Raw genomic sequence first — 12788 nt, forward strand, 5'->3', positions numbered from 1 at the left:
TATCCCCCTCGTGGAATGGAAGTCTAGGAGGGGCTTGTCTACCAATAAAGAGCCTGAATGAAAGCATTCACTGACTGAACTCTTGTTCAGTCAGAGATGTCCATAACCACCAGTCCGGAGATGTGGGCCTGACTCTGTTTCGGCCACAAGCTAAGGGTCATGCAGGCCAGCCTCAAATACACAAACCCTCGAGGCACCTGGGTGGCTCAGTCCCTTAAGCATCTGCCCTCGGCTCAGGTCATGGTCCCAGGGTCCTGGGATGAAGCCTGACATCAGGCTCCTTGCCTGGTGGGAAGCTTTCTTCTCTCTCTCCTACTCCCCCTGCTGGTGTTCCTTCTCTGTCTCTGTCTTTGTCTTTGTGTCTGTCTGTCTCTCTCTCTCTCTCTCTGTGTCAAATAAATAAATAAAATATATTTTATAAAGATTTTATTTATTTATTTGACAGACAGATCACAAGTAGGCAGAGAGGCAGGCAGAGAGAGAGGGAAGCAGGCTCCCCGCTGAGCAGAGAACCCGATGCAGGGCTCGATCCCAGGACACTGGGATCATGACCTGAGCTGAAGGCAGAGGCTTTAACCCACTGAGCCACCCAGGCGCCCCAATAAATAAAATATTTTCAAAAACATACACAGAAACCCTTGCTGGTAGCTTTTTGAAATGCTGGAGGTAGCACTTGTGCCTGTCCTAACCAAGCCCACAGAACTGGCAGGACCCGCCCCGCCCCCCCAACCCCGGCCCAAGTTTGGAATGTACAATGAAGCTGAGATTCCACTATCCCCCACTAGAGGGCGCCCGCAGAGGCGGGGTGCTGGACCTCTGGCGCACTCTTGTGGTCAGAACCCCTCACACCCTCAGTATGGCCCAAAGGCGGGTTCAGACCCTGTTTCCGGGTTGCTAGTGGTGGCTCCGCTGAAGCACCTAGGGGACCGGAAGCCAGCAGGCAGGCAGAGGGGGGTGTAATACAGCAGTCGTGAGGGGTTGCATGAGGAGCCTGAAGGGCAGCTCTCCACTCCATTGACTGAATCCCCAGGATGAAGGAGAACAGAGTAGGAAAGAGTTCTCATTTGAACTCGGGAGTTCCCAGACCCCTACGCCCTCCGGTGGTTCCTAAGGCAGGAATGGTTCCCGCAGCAGGGTGGGGCCTCTGGAGGGCGATGCCAGTGCCCCTTGGCTGGCTCAAACTCCACAAGGTCATCCACGGCTCCATCTGACCTTGAGACTAATCCTGCAGCCTCCGTCAGTCCGGCCGCCATCAGCACACACATGCCCAGCTCCCTTCCCTTCTCTCTTCTCACACGTTAATTGCTCCAATGTTGATTTGATCTCTAGTTCTGCACTGGAGGAAATTGCCCTCTTAGCCATTTTTATCCTGGGAGTTTTAATTTTTTTTAATTAGGCCCCTTCGGCCTCTCAGGGCCCCTTGAGGGGAAAACCATTTTGATGTCTGACTGAAGACTATGGGAAGATGGGAGAGAACTAGGCAAAGCCCAAAAAGACCCTCTTCTCTCTGCCCCAAGACAGCTGAGGCTCAAGAAGTTGCCATTCAGCCCCTCATTGCCCCAAGCCCATCTCCTCTTCCTGGGTGAGGTCACAAAATCCCAGGATCTCAGAGCAGAGGCACATGGGAACAGAGCCAGAGCAGGGAATAGGGCCCACATCCTTGACTCTACCCAGAGTTGGGGACTCCTGCCTCCTCCCAAATTATTTCCAAGGGGTCCCCCTTTCCCTAAACCCAGAGGACTCAGCTCCTCAGTTACTAAGGAGCCTGTCCTGCTAGAGACACTGTTCAAGAGCAGAGGGGCCAGCTCTGCTGCCATGGAGCAGGCAGCTGGACTTCTCAAGCAGGTGTCAGTCCACCCACCCAGGGCGGGAGAAAAATCTAGAGGGGTGACCACTAGAACAAGCATTCGGGAACAGGAGAAACATACCCCCCACCCTGGGCGAGGGGCAGTCTGGGCTGAGGGTGCCCCAAAGCAGCAGCTGAGAACAGAAGACTTGGTTTCTGAGCAACCCATCACCCAGCTCATCTGTCTCGGGCCACAGCTGGAGGTGCGAACCAGCGAGGTTGCAGCGCCATCTTGTGGCCACAAGGAGGGAAAATGACCCCCTCAGTCCCCAGCCCCCTAAGATGGGCTGCATCTCCAGCTTCCCTTGAGGCAAGTCTGAGAGGTGTGGGAAACCAGGTGATGGGCTTGTTCCCCACTCTCTGTCTCCCCCTACCCTGACCCCCACAAGGGGCGTTTGAATTATAAATTCATTATGGTGTGCACTGGGTTAAATCCTCCAGCTGTGTCCGCCCCAGACCCCTCCAAAGAGACAGGACAAGCAGGTACAAAGCACAGTGTTTACTAAAGGCACAAAGTGGGGAGCCCGGAGAGAGCTGCTCTTCCAGCAGTGACCCCGCGCTTGAACAGGAACCCAGCGCCCCCTCTTCCGGCCACCCCCGCCCTCACACCACCTGGTAGAGAGCTGTTAGCACCAAAGGGGGGTGGGGGTGCCAGGCTGGAGGGCAGACTTGTGGCCATCTGAGTCCCAGAAAGGCAGGCCTGGGCACCCCCTGGACCGGTTGCTGCCTCGGAGAAGGAAGTTCCTGAACCCCCTTGCTCTCACATGTCCTTCACGAGCAGGGGCGGGGATCAGACCCAGAAGACAGAACCCTCCCAGGACCTTTTCTTACCCCTAGCACACCTGTCCCCTCCCTTCCCCTCATGATTTCGCCTCCAGGACCTGGGCTGAAGGCCTACTCAGACCCAGCCCCATCAAGAGGGCGATCCCTGGGGAGTACTGAGCCGGGTAGGTACTGAGCCTGCCCCCACAGGCTGCCAAGCAGGCACTAAGTCCAAAAGTCCAAACAGGGGGCCAACAGGAAGAAGTGAGGCAGGGCAGTTGGCTACGTCACACACAGTGCAGCCCAAGGAGTGGGAGGGAGGTGGCCCCGGCCCTCCCAGGCCCCAGGTCCGCCCCTGTTCCCCAGCATGGTGGCCGCCCGAGTCACAGCACGTCGCCCTCCTCCATGCTGAAGCTGCTCCGGCGGCTACTGGCCTTGGAGGCCTCAGGGGACATGGTGGAGAAGAGAGGGTCAGAGGCCAGTGGTAGCAGTGAGTCGTCCAGGAGCATGAGGTCCAGATCCTTCTTGGACAAGTTGGGGAACGGGGAGCCATGCTCTGGCCCCAGAGGCTCGGGATAGCCTGGGGGCCCTTCATCGCCCCCGCCCCCAAAGCTCAGGCTATGGCTAAAGTCCAGGTGGTGGAATGGGGACGGCGGCTGAGGTGGCTGGGCTGGCAGGGGCAGCGGGGCCTGGGGGGGCAGAACCGGCAGCGGCTCAGGATCCGGGACCTCGGCCTCCAATAGCAGGGCCTCCCCGGGGCCCTCCTCACTGGGCAGCTCCTGCTTCACCACCTGCTGGGCCAGCTCAGCCATATTCATGCCCGACGGCGAGGTGGTGGGCAGGCCATGGACTCGAGCTTGCATTTCCAGCTCCTGCAAGTGGGGGGCGGGCAGAGAGAGCAGAAAAAGAAGGCTGGGGGCACACACCCATGTGTACCAGCTACCCTGCCTTCCGGGCACCCCCCTGCAGCCCTTGCCCCTCCCCTTGTGGCACCCAAGACCACAGCATGGCTCATGGGGAAGCAGGTAGAGGACGGCTCTAGAGTCTAGACCAGGGGGTTTTCAAACTACAAGTCACAACTCATTTGTGGGTTGTGAAACCACTGTAGTGAGTCTTGACCAGCTCACTCTCTCTTTCTGTTTTCACTGAAACAGACTTGCCTAGACTAGACCAGAACAGAAAGGATCAGAAGGCACTGCATCTATTAAGAATGACGGCTCTCTCGTGAAACTTTGATTTTTCCCTTGGAGTATGGCCATGCGTGCTGGATGGTAATGCCAGCTGTATTAGCTCCTATGAGAGACAGAGAAGTTTACAAGCTGCCATCCGCGTGCCCTCTGTATAGATGGCCAGCCTCGGATCCAGAGAAGACAGAGACCCTGAGCACAGCCAGGATCAGAACCCTCAGCTCCGGATGGCAGCCAAACAGTTCTAGCTCCCTACCTCCCCACTCGGTAGGTCTGCCTTTTCCCATCCCTTTTGAGGTTTGGTGTAGGCGTGGACTTGTATTGATCAAGGAATTGTGAACAGAAGCAACAAGTGTCACCTTAAAAGGTGCACGTGGCTTTAAGAGCCGGCTCTAGATGTGTCCGTCCACTGGCCTGGGTCCCAGAAGGAAGGGCTCACAGAACAGAACCTCTAGCTGGTCCTTGTTGCTCCAAGTCGCTGGGGATGTACTGTTAGCAAACCATTACGTCCCTCCTCCCTCTTCACGGCATTCCTTCCCATCCCCCCAGTTTCAGAAGTGTAAACACTGCCCCTGAGGTCAAGAGCCAGGCCAGCATCGGGAGTCAGAGCCGCCCAAGAAGTCCAAATGCAGGGGCCAGACCTGGATGCGGAGCAAGAGCTGCTTGTTGGTCATCTCCAGGCGCCGAGAGTGGTTCTCGAGCTCCCGGGACTTCTGCAGGTCCTTCTGCATCCGCCGGATGTAGTCGACAGAGGCCTTGAGGATGGTGCCCTTGTTCCAGCGCACGTCCCTGAGGGCCGGGCAGAAGCGGAGGCGCGGGCTCAGACGAGTGCCCGAGCATTCGCCATGCGCTCCAGGGGTGAAAGTAAAACCCTGCTTGGGTTCCAGAAGCCTCTGCTGCCTGTCCCAATGTTGCCCACAAACCCCAGATGCAACCAACCCCGATCTGTGCAGGCCATTCTCCATCTGCACGGAACAGACCCTCTCAGCTGACTTGGTCGCCACAACCCACCTCACGAATTTCATGCAAGCCAACAATTCAGAGCAGCCTCCCTCCCTAGGCCTTCCATTCCTGCTGCCAAAACCCATACCTGTCCTCCACTCTCACTCCTCCCAGCCCTGGGCCCCCTCTGTTCCAGCCCAAGTCCAGAGGTTCCCCGCATAACTTCTCCTCGAGGAAGCCCCCCTCCCTCTGACCCCAGCCTAATTGTTCTGATTGGGGCACAGGACGGAATCTTCTTTCCCTTATGGATCATAAGCTCTTAGGAGCCACCACCCCCACCCCCCACCCCCACCCCCTGCAACCAGCAATCCCCCCAGGTGCAGAAAATACGCCTCAGCTGCTGCTGCCCCGCCCCCAGCCCCCGCACCCCCCACACCAGAAACCGCTCACAGGTCGTTGGCCTTGGGGATCAGCATTCCCAGCTCCTTGATCCGGTCATTGATGTTGAACCTCCGCCTCCGTTCAACTAAAGGTAACAAATCCCGAGGGACCAATGAGGAGGTGGAGGACCCCACTGGGGAGAAGGGCCCAGCCCAGGGAGGGTGCCTTGGCCCTTCTGGGAAGGAATGAGTGACCCACAGAAGCGACTGCAATGGTAATGAGGGTCCCGGGGACAGGCCAGAACCACCAAGGGGCTCTTCAAGGCCGAATCTCCAGGTCAGTTGTTAGCACAGCAAAGCAGCCAGTACCCCCACCCCCCTACAGGGCTGAGCGTTCCCAGGCTCCACACCCTAAAGGAAACAATCTGATATGATAAACCCATTCATTCTGAAGTCCTGGGGATTTCATGAATATCGCTTCCCCCAGGGGGCCCCTCTCCTATCCCCCTCCTAAAAAGTGCCACTGGGAAGAAAGCTGTGCGGGACCCATTCAGTCTCACCAACAGAGGATTTAAGGTCTCTGGTAGGGAAGCCTTTCTAAGAGCGGCTTTTGTTTTGTTGTTGTTGTTGTTTTAAGTAAACTCTACCCTCAACCTGAGACTCAGGTCAGAGGGGCTTTTTAGGCAGCCCTAGCGAGGAGAGCTAGGAAGAGGGAGGCGGGGAGAAGGCGCAGGCCTGGGACTCACTTAGGTTGTGATTGTCTTTCTTCTGCCGCTCCTTGGCCAGGGCCCGGCTCTCGGCATCTGGACGTCAGGGGAGAAAGAGAGAGGAGCTGGGAGGGAGGAGATGAGGGAGGAATGGGGAGCTGGGGCACTGGGAGATAGGGAGGTGGTACCTGTAAGCTCTCGCTTCTGGGTCAGGTCGGCAGGGCAGGAGCTGCTGGTGACTCCCACCAGGGAGGCAGTGACCTGGGGGTCACCACTGTACACATTCAGGCGGCTGCTAGACAGGGGCAACTGTGGGGTGAGGTGGGGAGAGGGATGCGGTGAGCAGCCCCCTCTCCAGGGGGACCCCTGCCCGGGGCCCATCATCCCACGGACACCCAGGGGCAGCCGTAGAGGGTCCCCCACGCCCCACTTTGAGCCTGAAAGTCCCCACAGCCAGCTCGAGGATGTCAGAATCCACCCTGGGCCTCTGCGCCCAACAATTCCATGGGAAAGTCCGTAGGGGTGGAGGCTGAGGAAGGTGTGGCTCCTGCCCTCCAGGAGCAGCCAGCCTGCAGAGCGATCAGACCGGGTCACAGCCCTGAGGGGTGACAGATGAGGGGATTAAGTCCCAGGCACTAGGAAGCCCAGAGGAGAAGCACCTAATCGATTTTGGAGTTTCTGAAAGATTTCTGGAGGGTGTGGAATGTGAATTGGGTCCGGAGCGGAGAAGTGAGGAGGAGCACGACAGGCAGGGGTGGGGAGGGCTGAGCAAAGACGCAGGGCTGGACAGAGCGGGTGGTCGCCCCCAGGTGCTCAAGCTGCAGGAGCGGACAGTGTGATGTGGGCAGGACGGGGGACGCCGCCGGTTCCAGATCGGACTTGCAAAGACGCTGGCATTTTGTAATGGGCAGCCAGTGTGGGGTGGAGCAGGGGCCTGGCAGGGACAGACTAGAGCTCTAGAATGATCACCCAGCTCCTGCCACAGGAACCCCACAGAACAAATCACGAGCCCAGAAGCCTAGGTGGGACACCAGCACCCCACCAGATACACGGAAACCAGAGAGGGGACTAGACAACTGCATCCTCTGGCCCTCTCCCTCCTCCAAGCCTTCAGTGCTCAGTGGGAAGCAGGTTTCAGACCCAGCTGGCCCCGACCGGTCCCGCCAAGGTCCTAGGCACTGTTGCAGGGCAGCAGGGATCTGGGACTGACTCTTTGACTTCCTACTACAAGATCTAGGGGCTTCCCCTCAGGGGCATGAGCTGGGGCCAGAGTCAGGGTCATAGGGCTTAGGCCCGAGAGGCAGGGACACCCACAATTCTACCTGCTCAGTGCGAGTACCTGTCACCCCGTGCAGAACTAGCCCCCACTCCTTGCCTTATCTAACTTTCCCACAATGCTGCGCATAGACGGCATCATTCCCATTTTGCTGCTGAGAAAACTGGGATTCAGAATAATTAAGGGACTTGCCAGGATCACAACCAAAGCCAGAAGCTCAGCCTCTTGATTCTAAGGCTGGCTTCTTCCCCTTTGCTACCTCACCTCTGCCTGGGGGGCCCAGAGAGCCTTCACACGGCCAGGAGGCTGCTGGAGGGAGGGGACAAAGCCAGCACCCCATCACTTGTCGCATGGGGTGAGGGCCATAGGCTTGTCCCCACTGTGCCCTATGCTATGTAGAAGAGGGAAGCCTCAGATCCCAAAGGAATTCATCAGCTCAAGGCCACACTGCTCCCCTCCAGCAGTGCTTTCCCTGCCTTCCCGCTGCTGAGGCCCAGCACCACTACCTCCTGCCCCTTCCCCAACACCCCCCCCCCCCACTCAGAGAGCTTTCCCCAACTGCCCAGCCACCACTTCCCACTGAAACCCCATCATGCATGCATGCATGCTAGGCAACTCTCTCTGGAGTCATAATTTTGCTGGGCCGTGGGCTCTGGTCACACTATTTGCCAGAGGTGACTCTCATCTCTGTGGCAAGATGGCTCTGCCCAGGTGAGGACCCTGTAGAGCCACCATAGAACCTCTGCCTCCTCCCTCTGACATACCCACCCCACCCTGGCCAGCAGTACCGTGTTGGGCATCTGAGTTTCAGGGTTGATGAAGCCCAGGACATCATCCAGACACATAATGTTGTCAATGACATCAAACTGAAAGAGATAAAGTCCATCTGAGGAGAGCCCACTAGCAGAAAGGCACAGGGAAGGGGCACTGGGACAGCCACTGACCTGAATGGACCTTGGAGCCCACCTCCCCTAACCTGCTAATCTCTGGGGGGAAAAGGAAAAAGGACCAGAGAGGGGATGAGCTGTCCCACAAGCCCAAAGCCAAGGCACTTCCCAAGGAGCAGGTGGCTCAAAGAGACTGCTTCGTATACCTTCTGTCTGGACATGACCTGGCAGGTGTGCTGGGCTTTCCTCTATGAGTTTCCTGTTTCTCCCTAGCAAAGCTTTCAAAAGAAGGGAAGAGGCTTCTCTTATGAGACTAGGGTTCACTGGCAGGGTTGTGTATCCCCTCAGACTGAGGGTCGCTGAGGGCAGGATTGTGTCTCCCCCTCAGACTGGGGCTCCCTGAGGGCAGGGCTGTGTCTCCCCCCTTAGACTGGGAGGGACTCTAACAGCAGCACCTCGCCTCTGCCATTAGACTAGGAGTCCCAGGAGCACAGTGGTGGGCACCAGCTCTGCTCACCACAGCCACTGGCCAGCCTCTCACTCACCTCCCTCTCGGGGTTGGAGCCGATGTGCAGCATGGCCATGGGGCTGTTGGGAGCACTGTTGCCAGCTGAGGAGGACATCACATGCCCGGCCCGCACCCCTGGGGAGGCCGCCGGCAGGGGCTTTGGGGAGCCCTGAGCCGGGCTGATGTGGGCAGCAAACTTGTTCCCGTAGGTCTCGGACAGGTACTCCCGCACCTTCTGGTCCCGGGACTGCTGCAGGTGGTAGGAGGTGGGGTTCTCCAGGTAGGACTGCACCTGGGAGGGGGGCGGAGAAGGCAAGTGTTCTAGGGATCCCGGAACCGGGCTGGGAGGGGCCCACGCCCTACCTTAGGACAGGCCCTACCTTCAGGACCTCCCCTGGCACAGGTGGCGGAGACTGGAAGTGGACGGGGGTGCTGATGGCCGGAGTGGGCGGCCCGCCCAGCGCCTGCTGCTGCTGCTGCTGCTGCTGCATGTAATGCATGACGGCCTGCTGCTGCATGCGCTCCCGCTGCTCCTCCTGCTGCGCCTGCTCCCGCATGAGCTGCATACGCAGCCCAATGCGCGACGCCATGGTGGCCACCAGCACGGGCTCCCTGTGGGTGGGGGGCGGGGTCGGGGTCTGTGAGATGCAGGCCCCCTGGGTCTCAGGGAGAGGGCGGGGACCAGGGGACGGCACCTGTCGTACAGGAGCAGACGCCGAGGCCCAGAAGGGAGAAGGGGTTCCTTCAAGGTCACCGAGCAAGAGGGTGACAGAGCTGAGACTTGACCCCAAGTTTCCCACTTCCTGGGCCAGATATGGAGACCCTCTGTTCTCCGTTCATTGCAGCTGGCTGGCCCCAAAACGTTGGAGTCAGTCTTGAGTCCTCTCTTTCCCTCATGCCACATGGTGATCCTGGCAGATCTGACTTCAAATAAGTCCCCTCTGCCACCACCTCCCGACCAGACCACGACGTGGGCCCAGCCTGTAGCATGCCTTATCTGGCTTTCTGAAGGAGTCTCCTCACGTTCAGATTCCCTCTTTTCTTGCCCTACAACATTCTACTCGTAGCTCAGTAATCAGAGGAATCCTGTTAAACCTTTGTTTAAGTCAGATCCTGTCCCTCCCTCAGCCCAGAACTCTCAATGGCTCCCGCTTCACTTGGAGTAAAAGCCACAGTCCTTCCCACAAAAGGCCCTCTGTGATCCATCCCCGCCTCGTGATCCCCTCTGACCCCATCTGCTCCTGCTTTCTCCCTCGTTCCACCAGCTCTGGCCACCTCGCCAGCCTCCTTATAATCCCCCAGACACAGTAGGCGCGCTCCTACCTTAGGGCCTTTGCACTTGCTCTTCCTGCAGTCTGGGATGCCCCTCCCCCAGACATCACTCATTCCTTCACCCCTTCAAAGGCACAAATGTCCTGTTCTTACAGAGACTTCCCATGACTAACCCATTCAAAACTGCAAAATTCCCACCTGCCCCCCAACACTCCCTGGGCCCGTTCCTTTCTTTGTGTTTCTCCAGCACACTTATCACCATCTTAACCATTATGCATCTTTACTTAGTTATTTCATTCACTGTCTATCTCTTTCTCCCTAGGAATGCAAACTCCCCTGAGGGGAAGCACTTTGTCTGTCTTCTTCCCTGCTGTGCCTTCAGCCTTTAGCCCAGGGCCTGGGACGGGGCAGACGTTCTGCAAATGTGTGCAGGGAATGACTACTATTTATGAATCAGGCACTGGCGATACACCCCCCAAGCTAACTAGAGTCCCTGAGCTCATGGAGTCAAAAGTCCAGGGAATGAGAAAAGCCACCTGGAATGCCTGGGTGGCTCAGTGGGTTAAGCCGCTGCCTTCAGCTCAGGTCATGATTCCAGTGTCCTCGGATCGAGTCCCACACTGGTCTCCTTACTCCACGGGGAGCCTGCTTCTCCCTCTGCCTCTGTCTGCCTGTGCTCTCTCTCTCTCACTCTAACAAATAAATAAATTTTTTAAAAAAGAAAAGCCCACAGGCCATCACAATCCTGGGCAGAGAGGGTCGCTGCAGGGTACCTGGGCCTGCAAGGGTCCGGGGAGGGCTCCCCAGACCCAGGATGTCAGCCCTGATCATGGATGGGTCTTGGTGGGCCCCCAGGTCTAGTCTGGAAAGGGGGAGGAAAAGACAGACAGAGCCCAGCTGCAGGCCCTAACTCTCAGAGGGACCCTAGCCCATGGCTTCCCTTGGAGGCTTTGTCTCCCTAGGCACAAAATGAAATGGCTGAACTAGGTGATTTCTAAGGTCCCTCCCAGCTAAGAGACTCCCTGAGAGGTACAGAGCCCCCAGGGGTTCCCCAACTCCATGAAGGTTCCAGCATTATCAAACAGGGCAGACCTGGGCTGAAATCCTGGCTCTGCCCTATCTTGGCTGTGTGACCTTGGGCGAGTCACTTCACCTCTCTGAGCTTCAGCTTCCTCCTCTGCCAACAATTTCTACGTCAGACATTTGGCGAGCCTGTGAAGTGGAAAGATGGTGTCTTGCACAGAGTCTGGCACTTGGTAGGCTGACAGCGGAAGTAAAGGATAAACCCAAGACCGAGAGGGTCAGCTCTAGGACAGACCAGAGCCCAGAGCTGTGCCCGGAGGATCTGAAGAATGAGAGCCAGACCTCTGTTGGGTAGCAAAGGAAAGCAGTATCGCCTCATGCCAGACATCAGACTAAGTCACTAAGTACCTTGGGGAAGGTACTGGCAAATATTCACTGAAAACCACCAACTAGGTCACGGAGATAATAATAATTTGCATCTATTTGCGCATTTACTCTGTGCCCCGTGCTGTTCCAGGCACTTGAACCTCAAACACCCCCACGAGGTAGGTTTGGTTATTCTCCTTTTACAGATAAGGAGAAACAGAGGCACAGGGAAGTTAAGTATCTGGGGACAGAGACAAAGCTGGGACCCAGTCCAGTGTGGCTCCCCAGCCCATTGTGGGGCGGGGGGGTGGAATGGGGCATGGGGGGCTGCTGACCACTGTGTCTCCACACAGAGCTGGGAAGGAGCTTGTCCCGGGTTGCATGTCTGGTTAGCTCAGGGCCACAAACGGAGCCTAGGCCACCAGACCCCAACCTAGGGCTCCCTCTACTGCTACAGCTGCTTCCTTGCAAAGCGGGTCCGCACACCTTCTGCCTCGCCTTGGAGCTTTGCACTTTCTTTCCTCCCTTCTTTTTCCCTCCAGGCCAGAAATTAGTGAATCAGCCCCAAGGGTCTCTCTGCCCAGCTCCCAACAGTCCCCAGGGAGAAAAGATCAGACAGCCACCCATTCCCCCTTCTTTGTCCTGCAGCCGGGACCCAGCTGCAGCCTCCACCCCTTTTCTGGGCTCCTACAGAGGATAGCCTGTCTTCACCACGATCCCCCCACCCCCTCAGCCCTGCAGACCTTACAGACTCTGACCCCAGCCCAGCCCCCGGCCCTGCCTCTGCACGCCCCACACTCCTGCATGCTCACAAATGCGGCGCCAGGCAGCCTGCCCCTCCGGGAACAATCTGACTTCAGTCGGTCCCTGCTGGGGGGAGTGGCACCAGGCCTGGCAGTGCCAGCCGGCACGGGGACGACTGGGGGAGAACGAGCCCCTTGTTTCTCTGACAAAGGGCTGAGTGCCTGTCCCAGGCTGAGCTAGAGCTGGCTGCCGCGGGAGAACCTGGGCTCCATCCCGCTGGGCCTCTCGCTGGCTGTGCCAGCCTCAGTCTGCTCAGTTGGAAGATGCCAGTGGGAATCCTGGCCTGACCAGCCCCACCCAGGGCTGTGCGAGCCTCCTGGGAGAGGCTATGAGAGAATCGTGACCGGCCAGGTGTCCGTGCCTTGAGAGGTGTTGGGAGCCTCAGCCTGTCTACTGTCTTCTGACAGAGGGCAGCCCAGGGGCACAGCAGAGTCAGTCTTCCCCACCCCACCCACCCCACCCCCACTATCACCGCTGTCACCCCAGTCACAGCGCTGATTCCTCACTCCACAGCCCAGCCTCCTCCCCTGGCCCTGTCTGGGTCACTCTGAGCCTGGCCTGGGGGGAGGGATGAGCACAGGGTTAAGGGAGGGCCTTTCGGGGATCTGAGGACAGATGCAGTGACCCAGGAGAGCCGCTGGGCATGCTAACCATTCCCTGCCCAGCCCTCAAGCACTCCTGCTCACTCTCAACGCCTGAGGGACCATTGCCAGCCTCCCCCGGGGCCCATCTGTCAGGAAGAACCAGGATGAGGGACACAGGAGAACCAAAAGGATCCCCTAGTCCTCCCCCTCATCTGACCTCCAGACCCACCAGGCCTGGGAAGGG

General features: G+C 58.1%; 1 protein-coding gene across 5 annotated transcripts in view; it reads right to left on the reverse strand.

Moving 5' to 3' along the window:
• Positions 1-2330: 2330 nt before the first annotated feature.
• Positions 2331-12788, reverse strand: part of TFEB (transcription factor EB) — a 52223-nt gene continuing 41765 nt past the window's right edge. For all 5 annotated transcript variants that reach the window (XM_032339917.1, XM_032339916.1, XM_032339912.1 and 2 more), the window contains 8 exons: positions 8876-9107; positions 8533-8787; positions 7889-7966; positions 6013-6133; positions 5864-5920; positions 5188-5263; positions 4437-4584; positions 2331-3480 (listed from right to left, as the gene is read on the reverse strand). In XM_032339917.1, the coding sequence (XP_032195808.1) occupies positions 2992-3480; positions 4437-4584; positions 5188-5263; positions 5864-5920; positions 6013-6133; positions 7889-7966; positions 8533-8787; positions 8876-9085 (1434 nt within the window). In that variant the 5' untranslated portion in view covers positions 9086-9107 and the 3' untranslated portion in view covers positions 2331-2991. The remainder of the gene's footprint in view (positions 3481-4436; positions 4585-5187; positions 5264-5863; positions 5921-6012; positions 6134-7888; positions 7967-8532; positions 8788-8875; positions 9108-12788) is intronic.

This window comes from Mustela erminea, chromosome 4, assembly GCF_009829155.1.
Source record: "Mustela erminea isolate mMusErm1 chromosome 4, mMusErm1.Pri, whole genome shotgun sequence".
Classification (NCBI taxonomy): domain Eukaryota; kingdom Metazoa; phylum Chordata; class Mammalia; order Carnivora; family Mustelidae; genus Mustela; species Mustela erminea.